Source organism: Pecten maximus, chromosome 10, assembly GCF_902652985.1.
Source record: "Pecten maximus chromosome 10, xPecMax1.1, whole genome shotgun sequence".
In the NCBI taxonomy this organism is placed as follows: domain Eukaryota; kingdom Metazoa; phylum Mollusca; class Bivalvia; order Pectinida; family Pectinidae; genus Pecten; species Pecten maximus.
Window position 1 is genome coordinate 31523159 of NC_047024.1, and position 19593 is coordinate 31542751.

General features: G+C 37.2%; 1 protein-coding gene across 1 annotated transcript in view; it reads right to left on the bottom strand.

The window, feature by feature from the left end:
- Nucleotides 1–19593, bottom strand: part of LOC117336146 (protein kinase C and casein kinase substrate in neurons protein 2-like) — a 61579-nt gene that overhangs the window by 13969 nt on the left and 28017 nt on the right. Inside the window, 3 exon segments of the mRNA XM_033896531.1 lie at nucleotides 53–153; nucleotides 676–801; nucleotides 10485–10505. Of these exon segments, the coding sequence (XP_033752422.1) occupies nucleotides 53–153; nucleotides 676–801; nucleotides 10485–10505 (248 nt within the window).

Sequence of the window (19593 nt, forward strand, 5' to 3'; positions counted from 1 at the left end):
ACCACATGTTCCAATCATAATGGCCATCTAATACGGTATAGCATATATATACCTGGTTTCTGATGACAGGTCCAGACACTCATGGAGCACAAACATAGTTTTCTTGAAAAATTCCATTCTTTCTCTTTCAAAATGTTGACACTTCTCAAAAACCTTGTGAAAAGATGAAGGAATCTAGTTTTGAATACATTTAATATATAATTACATATTAGTGTGTACATCAGTAATATATATCAAATTTGAATCTATAACCTGCTGTTTCACCCTCAAATTATCTACCTTGTTTGTGTAATATGTTTCGGGTAATTCTTAGATAATCTAGCAAGTAGTTGGTTGAGTCTACCACAATGCACCTAATTCAACAGTCAATCAACTAATGACATCTAGCAAATTTGTTTACATTAGTACTGACATTTCAAATAACTTCATTTTCTTAATTAAATATATTTAGACAAAAACTGTCCTTTCTCCATGCGTCTAATGAATTAAACTAGATTAGTCTCCCTTATATCTATTGCTTCAACATATACATTAATACACCAGATGATCAACCAATAAAATTCCGTTAAGTTGTCTCTTTTACATATAATTCCCCTTGAAAGAAAACGTATAATAATTCAACTTTTCTTGAAATTACCTCCCTTATTTGTTATCTCCCTTTACACCAATTTTTACCTCATTCATGTCCTCTATATACTTTGCATTGTAACTGTTAAGGTCATTCAGGCAAGCTTCATATTTATCCTTGGATTGTTCTACATCAGCCTGGTATTTCCGTAATTTATCTTGGATCTTTTTTAACTGAAAAATACAGAAAATAAAACCTAATTAATATATATTGTTTAATTGTCACTGTCAGTAGTTTAACATCTATATGAATTTGTCATGGTGTGTGTTAAACACAATATTAACATGGCTTAACCTGAAAAGCTGAACCTACAATCAAGACAATTTTGAATGAATATCACAATATTCTTGATCATATATGCCTATAGCTATTGATTAAATAATTAAAACTGATGAAATTACTTTTAATTCTTCTTTACATTTTACAATTAACATACCCTGTATGTTCTACATAGATCTTGAATAACATTCATATATCTTATCAATAAAACCTGTCTGTGTTACATGCAGAAGGAATGGTAGATGACTCAGCTACATTTCTAACATATAAAAATACACTGAGAATTTAACCAGACGAGAGTTGGTCTGGTGCAAATGTCGTTGAAGCAGAAAATTCCTCCTGGTCTGTTTTATGTTATGCAGGGATAATGTCAGAAAATGTCATAATATAAAAATGTTGAGATAAATTATTTACCACTTAGATAAAACGCAGCTCCAAACTTAAAACAAAATCATGTTTTACATACGGTCTGTTACATATTTTTACCATATGATAAAGGAAAAACATGAAAACTTGCATAAACCTGTTATTTATATTATCATGCACATGTTTTCGAGTCCATGTACACGGAGCATAATGCAGGAGACATTAAATTGTCTTCAGTAGTTAATATAACCCTAAGTTAAACCAGTCTTTGGTTGTAACAACAATTTTCACATTTTACTTAATGCGAATTTTTATGTGTATTAAACACTCTACAGTCAAATGTTTATAGAATAACTTTATGCTTCTGTGTAAGTGACAATAAAACTGCATCACTGTCTAACCTGTTAATTTATTTCAGATTTTTCAGTTTAATTTAAAGGGACATCTTTTAAAAAAATATCCTTATGAACAATAACCATTCGAATTTGATGATATATGTACATAAAAAACATCAATTATTAATTATAAAAAGGTTATCACAATTCGTTGATCAACAGTCTGAATATGCAAATTTTGTGACATTTACGATAAAACGCATGCGCACAACAAACTAAAACACCTGAAAACAAAAATGGCTTCCAATGTGAATCGACTGTGGTTGAAAACGATAACAGCTTCCGCAATGAAGAGAATAATGGGAAAATGGGTCAAACACAATCCTAGAATTAAACTGGGGAAGCAGTACAATAGATTAGAACAGTTCAAACATGAAAACAGCAGTAATACAGATGCCGCTCGTATTCTGCTTGATAGTAGATCATGACAATCTCGGTAATATTAACACAAACTCGGTAATAGTTACATAAACTCGGTAATATTTATACAGTCTGTACCAGTACATCACTACTTTCACTATTCTATATGAACAGTGTTTACACTTATTTACACATAAATATGTGTGCCGGAATATTTACAGAACGTGTTATTTAACATTTAAACCACTGTATAATATCGTTATCCAACTAACTCAGATGGAATATTTCGCCTTGTAAACTATCGTGTGTTTGTGTTGCTTCGATTTCAAAACAGTCACGTGATGATTTAAAAATAATTTCCGCGCTAAATTTAGAGGGGGATTCCCAACTAAATCGAGTGGTCAAGCTGGACATGAGGATCGACTGTGAACATTGGGACAGTACAGAATCATAACTGGAAAGGAACAAAACACGTACATTCAATAAAAATTACAACGTTTTTACCGTGATGTCCCTTTAAGAGTCAGCCATAATACACACAGTACATGTGAAAATTGTCAGTTGTAAATTGAATGAACCTTATTATAGACCTTAGAGGAGTGTGAAGTCCAAACTTTTAGTGAAATCTTTTCAGCAAAGGAATGGAGCCTTTCAGCATGATGTAATAATTTGTGACAGTTTGGTGTATGGAAACCATTTGTCGTGGTCGGGGAATGAGACATAAAGAGTACACACACACATTTGTCGTGGCCGGGGAATGAGACAGAAAGAGTACATACACACATTTGTCATGCAATGAGGGGACATAACACTTTTTCTCTTAATTTCAGTTACATGTATTTTACATGTAAATACACATATTTCACAGAATTCCCCCCCCCCCCCCCCCCCCCCCAACACTAATTTCAGCTACATGCATTATTATAATTAATATATATTATATAAACATGTACCATCTGGTTCTCCCTAGGCTGTTTTAACAACAGTGAGCCAGACAGCATATATTATCATTTCCTTTTTTTTGTGTGTGTGTCACTAGTCTAACCATAATCATGTGCATTTTCCTTTAAGTTTTTCTCTGCCATGATTACATCTATTCAACCCCATTTTACTTTCTATATTTGTAACTTCATTTAGATAAAACACAATATCATTTGCCTTTAAAATGTTTGTAGAATATTTAACATCACAGTGTGATGTATATGATTCTACACACAGCTGTTGATATGTACACCAGAGGTAGCTAGGACACAGATTATGAGCTGTACAACATACAAATGTACAAAGTCATGTTAAGACAAATGTGTCTGTAAAACCAACATAACCAGATGTTTCACCTGTCCTCAACTGTTCTCCAGCCTAAGACTTTTTACATGAGGTAGCAACACTACTAAGTATATCATTAGTATATCAACCCCCTTCCCTTCACATGAGGTTTGACATGTGACTGAAGAAGACTCGGCCTGCTGCACTCATATGTCCAAACCAGGGAGCTGTACGGCCCTGAGAACCTGAAGTCTCATCAGAGGGTGTCTCATCAGAGGGTGATCATACAAGCATTGGCAGACTTAACCTCCAGCTCCTATGTGTAGCCTGCACACTGCCACGACCTCTAGCTCCTATAACGTACACTGCACACTGCCACTACCTCCACCCCCTATAACGTACGCTGCACACTGCCACGACCTCCAGCCCCTATAACGTAGCCTGCACACTGCCACGACCTCCAGCCCCTATAACGTAGCCTGCACACTGCCACGACCTCCAGCCCCTATAACGTAGCCTGCACACTGCCACGACCTCCAGCCCCTATAACGTAGCCTGCACACTGCCACTACCTCCAGCCCCTATAACGTAGCCTGCACACTGCCACGACCTCCAGCCCCTATAACGTAGCCTGCACACTGCCACTACCTCCAGCCCCTATAACGTAGCCTGCACACTGCCACGACCTCCAGCCCCTATAACGTAGCCTGCACACTGCCACGACCTCCAGCTCCTATGTGTAGCCTGCACACTGCCACGACCTCCAGCTCCTATAACGTACGCTGCACACTGCCACGACCTCTAGCTCCTATAACGTACACTGCACACTGCCACTACCTCCAGCCCCTATAACGTAGCCTGCACACTGCCACGACCTCCAGCCCCTATAACGTAGCCTGCACACTGCCACGACCTCCAGCCCCTATAACGTAGCCTGCACACTGCCACGACCTCCAGCCCCTATAACGTAGCCTGCACACTGCCACTACCTCCAGCCCCTATAACGTAGCCTGCACACTGCCACGACCTCCAGCCCCTATAACGTAGCCTGCACACTGCCACTACCTCCAGCCCCTATAACGTAGCCTGCACACTGCCACGACCTCCAGCCCCTATAACGTAGCCTGCACACTGCCACGACCTCCAGCTCCTATGTGTAGCCTGCACACTGCCACGACCTCTAGCTCCTATAATGTACGCTGCACACTGCCACGACCTCTAGCTCCTATAACGTACACTGCACACTGCCACTACCTCCACCCCCTATAACGTACGCTGCACACTGCCACGACCTCCAGCCCCTATAACGTAGCCTGCACACTGCCACGACCTCCAGCCCCTATAACGTAGCCTGCACACTGCCACGACCTCCAGCCCCTATAACGTACACTGCACACTGCCACGACCTCCAGCCCCTATAACGTAGCCTGCACACTGCCACGACCTCCAGCCCCTATAACGTAGCCTGCACACTGCCACTACCTCCAGCCCCTATAACGTAGCCTGCACACTGCCACGACCTCCAGCCCCTATAACGTAGCCTGCACACTGCCACGACCTCCAGCCCCTATAACTTAACCTGCACACTGCCACTACCTCCAGCCTCTATAACTTAGCCTGCACACTGCCACTACCTCCAGCCCCTAGAACGTAGCCTGCACACTGCCATGATCTCCAGCCCCTATAACGTAGCCTGCACAATGCCACGACCTCCAGCTGCTACAGTGTAGCCTGCACACTGCCATGACCTCCAGCCCCTATAATGTAGCCTGCACACTGCCACGACCTCCAGCCCCTATAACGTAGCCTGCACACTAATACTGCCAATGGCAGCTATTATAGGAGACAATAAACCTGTAAACAAACAACCCCTTTTTGAACAGATCTAGATTTTGCATTAAGTGTTCAATGTAAGGTGCCTGACAGTAGCCAATATTGGACTCTTATAAGTTATATGCTCCGACAGTAGAATGCTGTCATGATCATGATGAGTGCTAGTGATGTCAGGTATTGCCCTTCAGACCACTCTTCAGTATGGGATTGGAGACACAGTCAGAGGCGGAAGAGTGTTTATAGGTTCGTTATTTCCCCACCAACAGCATATTGTTTTTCCCCTTGGGTTTTCCTCCAACATCCAAAACATCATTGGTTCCTTTAGTGGCATCGTAACAAAGTTCAAGAGCTTATATGTTTTTTTGTTTTTGTTTTTTTTACTCAGCTTTGGCTCATTGACAGGTTGGCTTGGTCAATCTTAACAATCAAATAAACTCTTTAAGAAGCAAAAGTTAGAGTGTTAGCATTAATTAGTAAAAATGTGATTTTTAGTGCACCTACGTTTGCTATTGCTTATATGTTATTTTTTAACTTATTAACAACATTAAATTAACATAAATTTTAATTTTTTCATAAGCAGAGTAGAGATAACTGTAAGGAGGAAACTTCTTCACCCCAAAAATGTTTTGTAGCTAATATACTGCCAATCAAAGGCCGACTGTATCAAGGATTACTGACAGAGAAGATGGAACTATCATGTACAGGTATCTGACATATGTCCTCACTACCAATTACCACAGGAATGAACCACTTGATCATTCCTGTATCGCGATCAATGCACCACCTGTAACTATACATGTTCACACAAATCTGTCAGGTATTTTTTTATCACTCATCGACAAGAATATTCTATTAAAAGTAATGGGAAGACCCAGCCAGATAGATATATATTGGCATGCTTTTCTCTGTACCTTTTACTGTTTTTCTCCGTTACTGTTTTTCCTTCTTTTTTTATTACACTTACAGTAATACTGATGTAAATTGAAGTCCTTAAATAGATTAATAGGGTGTAGGGGTGACCTCATAACATAACTTCAGCTGAAACTCTTCCTTCTGTGGTAATTTGAGGTTAAGTCTTGGACATTTCCCCCTTTTATCTCTATAACTAGAGAGACGTATGTGTGTAGGTTGTGTATGGTAAGTACCAACCACTATGGTTCTTATTATCTATTACTTCATAGTCTTCCACACAAATATACCTATCCAGTATCAATACTAGCCTTTTTTATAATTGAGTTCTCAGTATAAGGCTTTACTATCTTCGTTTGTTTGCTGGGGTTTATGATTGCCCTGTGAACAGCAACGGCCATTTTGAGGTGGGGTCTCCTTGCATAAGTTGGTGGTGACTACATCACTTCAGAACAACATACAGGAGGCCAGTTTCATGCCATCCACAGCAATTAGGGCAGAGTGTTTTCTCCAAGGACAAAATTATGATAGCACAAAATCAGGTTCTCAGCTTCCCAAGAAACACAAACTCCACCATATGTTGGGATCATCGAACCACACACCTCAGACCTTCACCTGAGGTTTATCAGTGGCTGGTGCTCTAGCCAACTGAGCTATTACGGTCCCTTAACCAGTGTTATATTGGTAAGTTGTTGGGGTGGTGAGGTGTTTAAGTATAGCTGTGATGAGGTGTGGTATTATCATTGGATTGTACTGCTGCTGATTGTGTGAATGATCAAGAAAATTTAAATATAAGAGAATCTCCTGAGAAATACATATGAATTAACAATGTGTATGTAGTATCAGTGATCTCTGGAGGGAGAGGGCTTATATACGCATTAGCCTGTTGCCTAGTACCCTTAGATTTTTTTTTTCAATAAATTCTTTGAGAAATGAAGTAAAATGAAATAAAGTGAAAATGAAATTTATCTATGATAAAAAAAGGGCCATGGTGAGTACTACATGTGTTTACCTATAAAATATTTTTGTATAGCAAAACGATATGTTGTTCAAACATTTTCTATTTGCCTTATGACACCAAACTGCTCACAAAGATTTGCTCATCAATTCATTATTGAAATGTCAATTTTATCTTGCTCTTTGTGTTTAATTTCAAATTGATACCATAACATGATTGATTGATGAAATATTATACCCAGAGAGATAGAGGGTTGCCGGTGGGTAAGTGGCAAATTATCAAAATAAAGATAGAGAATACAGCAGTTTAAATACAAGCATACTGGGTATATTGCTAAAGCAATACATGTCCCCTACCTGCCCCAGCTAAAAACAGTTACAATGACCTTAACTTTGACCTTGACCAAAAAACCCTGAAACTCGACCTTGATCTGTAGCTACTCATACTGAATTTACATACCAACTTTCGTCAACATACCTTGAAACATGGCTGATAAAAGTGCAGAAAACTGAGTGGACGCACTGACAGACAGACAGAAGGACGGATGGTGGACCGACAAACGGGGAGGAAACTGGCAGGAGATCTAGACTACTAATTATGATTGTATGAGGTATCAATAACTGTCAAGTAAAGGTGAGTGAGCTATAGAATTTCAAACCAATCTTTACAGTGGGTACAAGTACTCTTAAATAACATATTGGTGATGTTTTCTTTTATCAAAATTTCCCCAATGTTATCAAAACTGAACATAAAGAAAGCATTTGGAAGCCTATAGAAAGTTATAATGGCTTGAATGAGATGCTGATGTCAGACAGAGAAAAAACATCAGATCACTTTTGCCTCCCTCATGGTTTGTTTATATTTGTTTATATACAGAATAATCTGAAAACATACTGGTTAAGCTTGTAGAGATATGCTTTTCTCCCTATAGGGAAAGCCGTGAGCAAAAAACAATTATTGATTGTTCAGATGTCTTAAAGCCTGACACCAGCCTGCCTGATTACGTCCATAGGTCCTGTATGAGGAAATCTTTACTCTGAAGCAGGAAAAATTTAGCTGGAGTTGCATGGCCGAATTGATCAAGTTTCGATATAGGGATCGTAGGAAGGACTCCAGCCTACACCATCAGTATAAACTTGAGTAGCTGGTTGATGTTCAAGATCAATAGCCTAATATAAGTTACAGGGAAGAAGATGAATACCACACATGAGGATCAGGCTATACATGGCTCTCATAACATTACATCTTCATGCCAACACACAAAAACACAATGGTCAGAGCAGGGGAACAAAGCACATTTCAAGTTCAATAAATAAAATCATCCCTATAACCGCCATCAAACTGTTCCAGGCTATGTTCTATAATGAAATATGATCAATACCTCCATTCCCAACCAAATGATTCATATGAATACTGGTATCAGTATTCCCAGTTTTCGGTAATTAAGTATATATTTTTAAAGATTCTCAAAATTAAAGCAGTTTTAATTTCCTATATATGGAATAGCGTACTAGATCTTGATCTCATTTCAGATGCATCATGCATGCATTCAAAATGAGAAATTATATCAATACAAAAATTGAAGGCTATCTTGTGTATAGACTATGAGTTCTACTATGATGATATGAAATGTGAATGTCCTTGGTTTTACCTTAATCAGTGAAAGCACACAATCGTATTATAAAGACAGTGATTATATATCACGAATATATGAATAAACGATTTATTCAGCATAATACTTTCGACACTGGCTACATACATACTTACTAATTAAAGGGCCTTTTACAATGCAATTTCTAGTCTTTCTGAAAGTGTGTATCTTTTTTTATCAATATTTCACAAATTTTCACAGTGATTTTTTGGGGATCATTTGGGGCCAAAAAATAGGCATTTTCTCCTGGTGATATTTTGTAGTATTTTCCCAATTTCATCTTCATATTTTCCTAAACAGAAATTGTATGATATGTCAATCAGAATGTATTTCAGGTGTTTTCACAAGCATTATAATAATGAAACTAGTTTCAATTCATCAAAGCTACCGGTAAATTAAATCATAAAAAGATCTGTTGATAATATTCCCCCTTTCCATTGGAAAAGGTATAGAGGCCCTGTAAAATAAGGGTAAGAAAATCTCTGACTCGGTGCAATATTCTCATTCCTAGTCTTGGTAAAGACAACATCATCATGGAGATACAACAAAATGCACAAATGACCTTCATATTTATCTTCACATGTCTACCACTATGTCATTATAACACTAACTCACATAAAATAGCTATTATCTAATGCTTGAAAGGCTCATAAATAAATTCTGAGCAAATTTTCCAAATTTGCCACAATGATGAAACAATGTCTTTTAACACCATGAGCTCAAATTAATTGTCTCCTACCTGTCACAATGCTTCCGTGTCCTTGGCCAGAAAATTATCTCTATCCTTGAATCCTGATCATATTTTCCAGTAATTTCATAAACTCAGGCTGGTAATATTACTGTGTAATAACATTACATCGTAATGTGTTGTCACCGTAATGTATTGTCATTATTTACATTTGCATGAAATACTATATTTATTGATCAACTGGAAAGAAGTTATTTATTACAGACTATAAACGATATACAACACATGACTCTCGATCATAAAAGAATGTCATAACTGTTAAATCTAACATCACATGACTCTCATAAAAGAATGTCATAACTGTTAAATCTTAAGGATGCTGACATCACATGCCAGGCATTGCTGATCTATTTAATAGAGAAAGCTTTCAGAAATGTATCATTTATTTTACTTTAGATACGTACTAGAAAAGGAGGAAGCTCAGTTGTTCTACTGTATTTCTGAACTAGCACTTTTTGTTTTTTGCATTAACTTGTTCAAGTTAAGATCAAACACATTACCCTGAAAACTTGCATGAGCCTATTATTTGAAATATCATTCTGAGTGCAAGAAAACACAATGTTAATGTTTTAATATTTCTGAAAATCGCTGAGCCCATTTTGATTTTATGCTTCCTCTAGAAGTCCGACTCATTAATATATATCATTAAATTCATGAATATAACAAAAAATTCCAGTAAAAAAATAAATTGTGTAAATAGAAACATGTGAAGCTCATCACCATGACCTACTGTAGATCTGCAATGTTAAAAAGAAATTCCAAAGGATTTCAGGTAAGAATTCAGAGAGCAGTAAAGAAAGGGAATCAACCTTAAACTATACAACTGAAGATAAATGCAAGAACAAAAAATAAATCCACATTGATCTAATCAAAATCAACACTAGTGAAAACAATACACAGAAAAAAGCCATGCATCAAAAACTGAGTAATTATCAGTTGTTATTTTCTCAGTCACATTCCAAAATAATTCTAAAAGATTTATAGGAACAACACAGTTGAACGTGTAACAATCTGCTCTCAAGGTGTATTAATTTTTCTGATTTTAATTACAAACTGTACATGCACACACTGGAAGTCCAGAAACTACTTACAGTGTGTTGGTCTACGGTTTTCTAGAAGTATACAAAGCAGAAAATATTTATATAAAAGATGGTAGTATTTGCTTATTTTGCTCAAGTTCTTTGTTAATGGAAAACAGGACAACTTGTTAAATATTATCTTATGGAAATTAATCAAAATGTACATGTGAATAAACTGTAAGTTTAATCAACAGGCTTTGTAATAATTATGTCTGGGGATTATGCATCTTTCAAACAAAGATAAATGGTCATAATGAGTGGGCATTTCCGTGTTCCACCTCACGGCTTTGTCATACCTGGACAAGTAAGCATTCTCTGTGACAACCGAAGCATAAAGAATATATTTTACTCCTGATGTCAACATTCTCTGTAGCAATCATCATGTGGCTATAAATTTTTTTTTTTTTTTTTTTAGATACCCAATAAGCACTCTAATTTCTAACAGACTCATAATTAAGTGAAGTGTCCTCTAGCTGTAACAGGTTATAAGTTTATATTAGATAATACATTGATTACATTTAACTTTTACAGAAATAATGTGCATTTCAAATAATTTCTAATAATTCTGAATGATACCAAAATACCGTAATAAGCACAAAGGATTTTAATGGAGACAACTTTTACACGAATCACATACCATGTTAAGTCCAATACCTCTTCTGACAGTTTTATGTTTTCTTTCAATTCATTGACACCTAGTATCTTTTTATTTGTGGGAATGATCATTAAACAAACGATAAAAACATCAGCTCTCACAACGCATCAAGCAAAGTCCCTCCCCATTGCTAGTATGGAATCACATTGATAATCTGATATAGGTACGGGATGGTATGATCCGAGGGTATCACCATCTAATCATCTTGACTAATGAAAATGGGCAACAACCTTCATTTTTTGTTTTTAGTGGTCTTGTAAAAAAAAAATCAGTTTTTGATATATAATTTTGAGCAATGATTAGATATGAACTGTACATAATTCAGGAAATATTTGTATTTGGAGAGAAATATGTAAAAGCTCCGCCCAGCCCATCAGTCTTATATACAAATCCTGAGAGTTTACTGGTCATGAAAGGTTAAATACAGTAATTCACACATGAATTAACGAATTGAAAATCAAATCTGGCATCTACTCGGATTTCAACTTCTTTTATACCCAGCCAAGGTTAAGCTGGAGCCGATCCTCACCGATAATGTCCTCAAGTGTATATCAACGCGTTGGGTTATTGTTCACCTGGTCAGCCAGTGGCATGGTCTGATAGAAGTGGTCAGTTTAAATTACCTGGTAGGCTGAGTCGCAGGTATAGAATAAATTCCTTAATGGTCAAGCGTTACTAACAATAGATTTTCAGCAGACCTGACCAGTCGTTCCACCTGTATATTTGTACCTCATTAAGGGTTTTATGTGCTGAGGTTGTAAATATAGACTTGATCGAACCAATAGACTTAACTTAAGTCTCATACTGTTGAATATTCAAGCAATAATGACATGGAATTTCATCTTTATTTCAATCATTGTCTATCTAGTTCAATCACTGAGTGATGATGTCGAACTACTTTAAATACTGAGCACCGTTCTCCATTTAAAACATTTGACTACTCGTAGTTCACCTAACTCCAGATCCCAACTCTCTACCACTAAGGTCTAGTCTACAGACATCGGGTATATACTGTATAAATCACCACCCTCTACCACTAAGGTCTAGTCTACAGACATCAGGTATATACTGTATAAATCACCACCCTCTACCACTAAGGTCTAGTCTACAGACATCAGGTATATACTGTATAAATCACCACCCTCTACCACTAAGGTCTAGTCTACAGACATCGGGTATATACTGTATAAATCACAACCCTCTACCACTAAGGTCTAGTCTACAGACATCAGGTATATATTGTATAAATCACCACCCTCTACCACTAAGGTCTAGTCTACAGACATCGGGTATATACTGTATGAATCCCAACCCTCTACCACTAAGGTCTAGTCTACAGACATCAGGTATATACTGTATAAATCACCACCCTCTACCACTAAGGTCTAGTCTACAGACATCGGGTATATACTGTATAAATCACCACCCTCTACCAATAAGGTCTAGTCTACAGACATCGGGTATATACTGTATAAATCACCACCCTCTACCACTAAGGTCTAGTCTACAGACATCAGGTATATACTGTATAAATCACCACCCTCTACCACTAAGGTCTAGTCTACAGACACCAGGTATATACTGTATAAATCACCACCCTCTACCACTAAGGTCTAGTCTACAGACATCAGGTATATACTGTATAAATCAATACCCTCTACCACTAAGGTCTAGTCTACAGACATCGGGTATATACTGTATAAATCACCACCCTCTACCAATAAGGTCTAGTCTACAGACATCGGGTATATACTGTATAAATCACCACCCTCTACCACTAAGGTCTAGTCTTCAGACATCAGGTATATACTGTATAAATCACCACCCTCTACCACTAAGGTCTAGTCTACAGACACCAGGTATATACTGTATAAATCACCACCCTCTACCACTAAGGTCTAGTCTACAGACATCAGGTATATACTGTATAAGTCACCACCCTCTACCACTAAGGTCTAGTCTACAGACATCAGGTATATACTGTATAAATCACCACCCTCTACCACTAAGGTCTAGTCTACAGACATCAGGTATATACTGTATAAATCACCACCCTCTACCACTAAGGTCTAGTCTACAGACATCAGGTATATACTGTATAAATCACCACCCTCTACCACTAAGGTCTAGTCTACAGACATCGGGTATATACTGTATAAATCACCACCCTCTACCACTAAGGTCTATTCTACAGACATCAGGTATATACTGTATGAATCCCAACCCTCTACCACTAAGGTCTAGTCTACAGACATCACATATATACTGTATAAATCACCACCCTCTACCACTAAGGTCTAGTCTACAGACATCAGGTATATACTGTATAAATCACCACCCTCTACCACTAAGGTCTAGTCTACAGACATCAGGTATATACTGTATAAATCACCACCCTCTACCACTAAGGTCTAGTCTACAGACATCAGGTATATACTGTATAAATCACCACCCTCTACCACTAAGGTCTAGTCTACAGACATCAGGTACTGGTATATACTGTATAAATCACCACCCTCTACCACTAAGGTCTAGTCTACAGACATCAGGTATATACTGTATAAATCACCACCCTCTACCACTAAGGTCTAGTCTACAGACATCAGGTATATACTGTATAAATCACCACCCTCTACCACTAAGGTCTAGTCTACAGACATCAGGTATATACTGTATAAATCACCACCCTCTACCACTAAGGTCTAGTCTACAGACATCAGGTATATACTGTATAAATCACCACCCTCTACCACTAAGGTCTAGTCTACAGACATCAGGTATATACTGTATAAATCACCACCCTCTACCACTAAGGTCTAGTCTACAGACATCAGGTACTGGTATATACTGTATAAATCACCACCCTCTACCACTAAGGTCTAGTCTACAGACATCAGGTATATACTGTATAAATCACCACCCTCTACCACTAAGGTCTAGTCTACAGACATCGGGTATATACTGTATAAATCACCACCCTCTACCACTAAGGTCTATAGCTAGTCTACAGACATCAGGTATATACTGTATAAATCACCACCCTCTACCACTAAGGTCTAGTCTACAGACATCAGGTATATACTGTATAAATCACCACCCTCTACCACTAAGGTCTAGTCTACAGACATCAGGTATATACTGTATAAATCACCACCCTCTACCACTAAGGTCTAGTCTACAGACATCAGGTATATACTGTATAAATCACCACCCTCTACCACTAAGGTCTAGTCTACAGACATCAGGTATATACTGTATAAATCACCACCCTCTACCACTAAGGTCTAGTCTACAGACATCAGGTATATACTGTATAAATCACCACCCTCTACCACTAAGGTCTAGTCTACAGACATCAGGTACTATATACTGTATAAATCACCACCCTCTACCACTAAGGTCTAGTCTACAGACATCAGGTATATACTGTATAAATCACCACCCTCTACCACTAAGGTCTAGTCTACAGACATCAGGTATATACTGTATAAATCACAACCCTCTACCACTAAGGTCTAGTCTACAGACATCGGGTATATACTGTATAAATCACCACCCTCTACCACTAAGGTCTAGTCTACAGACATCAGGTATATACTGTATAAATCACCACCCTCTACCACTAAGGTCTAGTCTACAGACATCAGGTATATACTGTATAAATCACCACCCTCTACCACTAAGGTCTAGTCTACAGACATCAGGTATATACTGTATAAATCACAACCCTCTACCACTAAGGTCTAGTCTACAGACAATCGGGTATATACTGTATAAATCACCACCCTCTACCACTAAGGTCTAGTCTACAGACATCAGGTATTAGTATATACAGTATAAATCACCATGCTCCAACTGGTATACCTACATCTTGTGACCTAGCTAGCTAGTGATCACAATTTTCCAAATCGCCTCAAGCCAGCTAACATACTGCATGTATTTACTTCCCAATCTTTATCAATTTCCTAAATTAAAGATTTGTGTATTGTGATCATTTGCATGTAGCATCAGTTCGTTATAATGGACACGAAAAATACAAACTTTCTTCATCACAAGCGTCATTAAAGAAGTGGATATTTTACACTTTAGAATTAAAGTGATGGGTGTCACACAAATATATGCTACTAGATTACCAGGTAAATACTGGCTAAAGTACAGTACAGGTAGCGTGGTTATGAAATCATTCAGAGTACAAAACTGCTGTATTACACTTTACATAGTGTTACGCAAAGATCAACAAGCAATAATTGCATTTTTTCCCCTTTTTTTGCAAATTTCAGGATATATTAAGTATTTCACTCTGATGAAAGCAAAATTTTATGACAAAAAAAATCAATTTTTGAAAAAAAGAAGGAAACTGTCCTGTGCCTATACTACCATAAGTATCTGAAACACCTGAATCTTTACACAGGTATGTGTTCAACGAGGCAGATCGTGTATCTGCTTTGAGATTCAGGTCATATGAGTGATGAAGGAAATAAAACTTTTAAAGCATTCAACATTCCCAAACAATTTTCTATCAAAAATACAAATTTTGTTTAATTCTGGTCTTAAAAATGGATTTGGTATTCTAAATGTTACAGATATATCGTAACAATATATACAAATACCCCAGGATGTCTATGAATTTATTATACCAGTGTAGAAAGTAAACATTCCTTTGCTGTACATACTGGTAGCCCCACACAACTGTAGACCTGTTTGTATACACAGTGAGTAGTACCTGTCACTCCCAGAGGTACTGGTATTTTACGCCTGTTGTGGATAGAAACTCACCAAATCTTGGGAGTTTGTAATGAACATGAAAAAGTGCCTATAGTTGTATCTACAGACTTTGTGAAGTATGTTTCAACTGTTCTCAAACCATGATTTAACAGCTAGAGGTTATCCAGACCGATTAGTATTGTTTTTACCCGTGATAAGACATGCCTGGTATTAAGCCCACCCTCTTGTTCAACAAACTTTACTGATAAGAGTAGTAAATATCTCCCTTCCAATTCAATGACCAAAACCAAAACAGTACAGAGTAATCAGTCAAGTAACTTTGCACTCTTTAGTTTTTTTAACAACCCCCCCCAAGTAACTTTGCACTTTTAAGTGGTTTTTTAAAACCCCCCCCCTTTTTTTTAATGTCTATATATGGAAATTACAATACGATGACATCAATATTCATTTCTCAACATTTTGTATGCAACAACTTGGAGAACATCTCGAATACATTAACCTACTTCCAACATCTGATCAAATATGTCTTCCTACAATATTCTCTTTGTTAGCTGATAGGCCAGGAATGTAGGTGTTTGACTATTATAGTAAGCTTGAGTTCAACTACATAGCCCATTTAAATTATACCACACACAGGTGAATTCGTTGACATTTAACAATACAGGTAAAGGGTCCACACCCCACATTCCCTTGGCTATTGTTTTCCTTCGTTTCGCCTGGGCTGTGTTGGAGATAACCTAACCCTATGTCTCACATTCACAATTCTACCCAATTCTACATTTAAAGGATGATCAAATTCCACCCCTTTTCCATCCGGATAGATCACATTTCACATCCTCTGCGGAAAAGTATATACACGTAGTACTCTTTCAGTTTTAGCATACATGAAACCAGTGATGACTAAAAATGATATGGAACATATTAACCAGAAAGAATTCAAATAATTTTCACCTTAATTTCAAATATGTTTCCTCTTTATACTGTGTATGTGCACGTGGTGATGCGTCTTTTTACACATACAATTACATACATACAATGCTAGTCTTTTCCTTATAGCTGGCTTGTATAAGACAAAGTTGAAGGTGTGTGCTTCCTTTAGACAATCTATATCTTCTGCTAATATTTTAGACATGACTTAAATTGCCATTGCGCTAATTATGTGTTATTTCTACACAGAATATTTGAACAGATATCATGTAATGGTTTATTTACCTATACATGTATTTATGAATACATATACATTTTAGTTTTGCCATAAAAAGTAGTGCACCACTCATGGGCCACAACAGCTAAGAGGATTAGAGCATCGGCCACATAACCCCAGGTAAAGATCCGAGGTATATGGTTCGACCCTCAGATGATTAGAGCATCAGCCACATAACCTCAGGTAAAGATCCGAGGTGTATGGTTCGACCGTTCGACACGCCCTACCCATGTCGGTTTGTGTTTCTCGAGAAGCCGAGAATCTGGTCGGTCTGTGCTGTCGTTGTTTTGTCAATGGGCAAGAAACTTTACCCAAATTTCTCTGGATGGCATGGGATGGACCTTCAGTATGTTGTTCAGTGAGGTAGTCACCAACTACTATAAAGAGGAGTTGCCTCAAAATAAACCTGTCTGTTCACAGGGCAATATATTAAACCAAGCAAACAAATAGAAAGCAAATAATAATTAGGCACTATCAGTCCTATGTCGACTCTAGGAAATATACTATGTAATACTAGTCCTTCCTTGTAATTTATTATACTGCCATAATATCCTATGTTATATTGTTGTTGATGTTTTACTCGGTAAACTGGAAACTTTATTCCGGTTAAATTTATATGTCAAAGATGTTTATCTAATTTAATATCAAATTATAAAATTTACTCAAGACATTTGGCATGAAAGAAAATTACCAGTTTTTAGACTTGTTGGACCACAAACATCAATGATTTGCTAATGTACTTTAAATTGTATTCAATTTTCTAATAATTACATGCACTTTTAAATAGAGTTGTTTCCCTTTAGAATTAACAACTGTGATTAATTCAAAATGACCTGAGTGTTATAAATGTTTATGATTTTTGTGTAATCAAGCAGTAAGCCAAATCCTGATGAAGATTCATAATCAAAGTACTGAAAGTACTGAAGACACAAACGAAAACAAATTATTTTAACTGCTTTTGTTTAGTGGGGACATGGTCAACTTTGTATGGAACATCACCAATACCTGATTAGGACTAGGACAAAATATTGGCAAGAAAAGAAATTCATATCTACTTTTGATTGCAAGTGCGTCTTGGCAGCTAATTGTCAGAATAGGTACTCGGGTCATCTTATTTGACATCTTCAATGGGTTAATGTATACGTAGTTGTAGATGTAATATGAAGGTCCTAGATTACCTGTAAAATTAATGAGGCCTTTCTTTTCAAACTTTTGAGGATCCCATGCCTATAAGCGCTTCACAAATTATCATTAGCATTTGAAAAAATATTTATACATTTGATGTAGCGCCCCATCTAGCTACCAGCTTTTAGATAAGAGAGAGCTCAGGTTAAAAACTCTTGTGTGATTGTTTTAGGATTTTATCGTGTGTGTGAGCCCTGGTTTGAATGATGTTATGTCAAGGTTATGAATGATATTTTGTGGCAGATTGTTCTATCCCTTCAGTACCTTCTGTAAAATAGCGATAACAAACTTCAATTGTCAAAATACAATATGGCTGCCTGTCGGCCATGTTGTTTTCCGATTAGTCTCAAAATGCAATATCCATAACTAGGCACCGAGGGGAACCTACATATAAAATTTGAGAAAGATCCCTTCAGAACTTTCTGAGAAATAGTGATAACAAACTTCAATTGTCCAAATCCAAGATGGCTGCCTGTCGGCCATATTGTTTTCCGATTGGTCTCAAAATGCAATATGCATAACTAATGTAAGCACCAAGAGGAACCTACATATGAAATTTGAGAAAGATCAATTCAGTGCTTTCTGAGAAATAGCAATAACAAACTTCAATTGTCAAAACCTAAGATGGCTGCCTGTCGGCCATATTGTTTTCTGATTGGTCTCAAAATGCAATATGCATAACCACGCACCAAGGGGAACCTACATATCAAATTTGAGAAAGATCCCTTCAGCACTTTTTGAGAAATAGCGATAACAAACTTCAATTGTCCAAATCCAAGATGGCTGCCTGTCGGCCATGTTGTTTTCCGATTAGTCTCAAAACGCAATATGCATAACTAGGCACCGAGGGGAACCTACTTATGAAATTTGAAAAAGATCCCGTCAACACTTTCTGAGAAATAGTGATAACAATCTTCAATTGACAAAATCCAAGATGGCTGCCTGTCGGCCTTATTGTTTTCCGATTGGTCTCAAAATGCAATATGCATAACTAATGTTAGCACCAAGAGGAACCTATATATGAAATTTGAGAAAGATCAATTCAGTGCTTTCTGAGAAATAGCACTAACAAACTTCAATTGTCAAAACCTAAGATGGCTGCCTGTCGGCCATATTGTTTTCCGATTGGTCTCAAAATGCAATATCCATAACTAGGCACCGAGGGGAACCTACATATAAAATTTGAGAAAGATCCCTTCAGTACTTTCTGAGAAATAGTGATAACAAACTTCAATTGTCCAAATCCAAGATGGCTGACTGTCGGCCATATTGTTTTCCGATTGGTCTCAAAATGCAATATGCATAACTAATGTAAGCACCAAGAGGAACCTACATATGAAATTTGAGAAAGA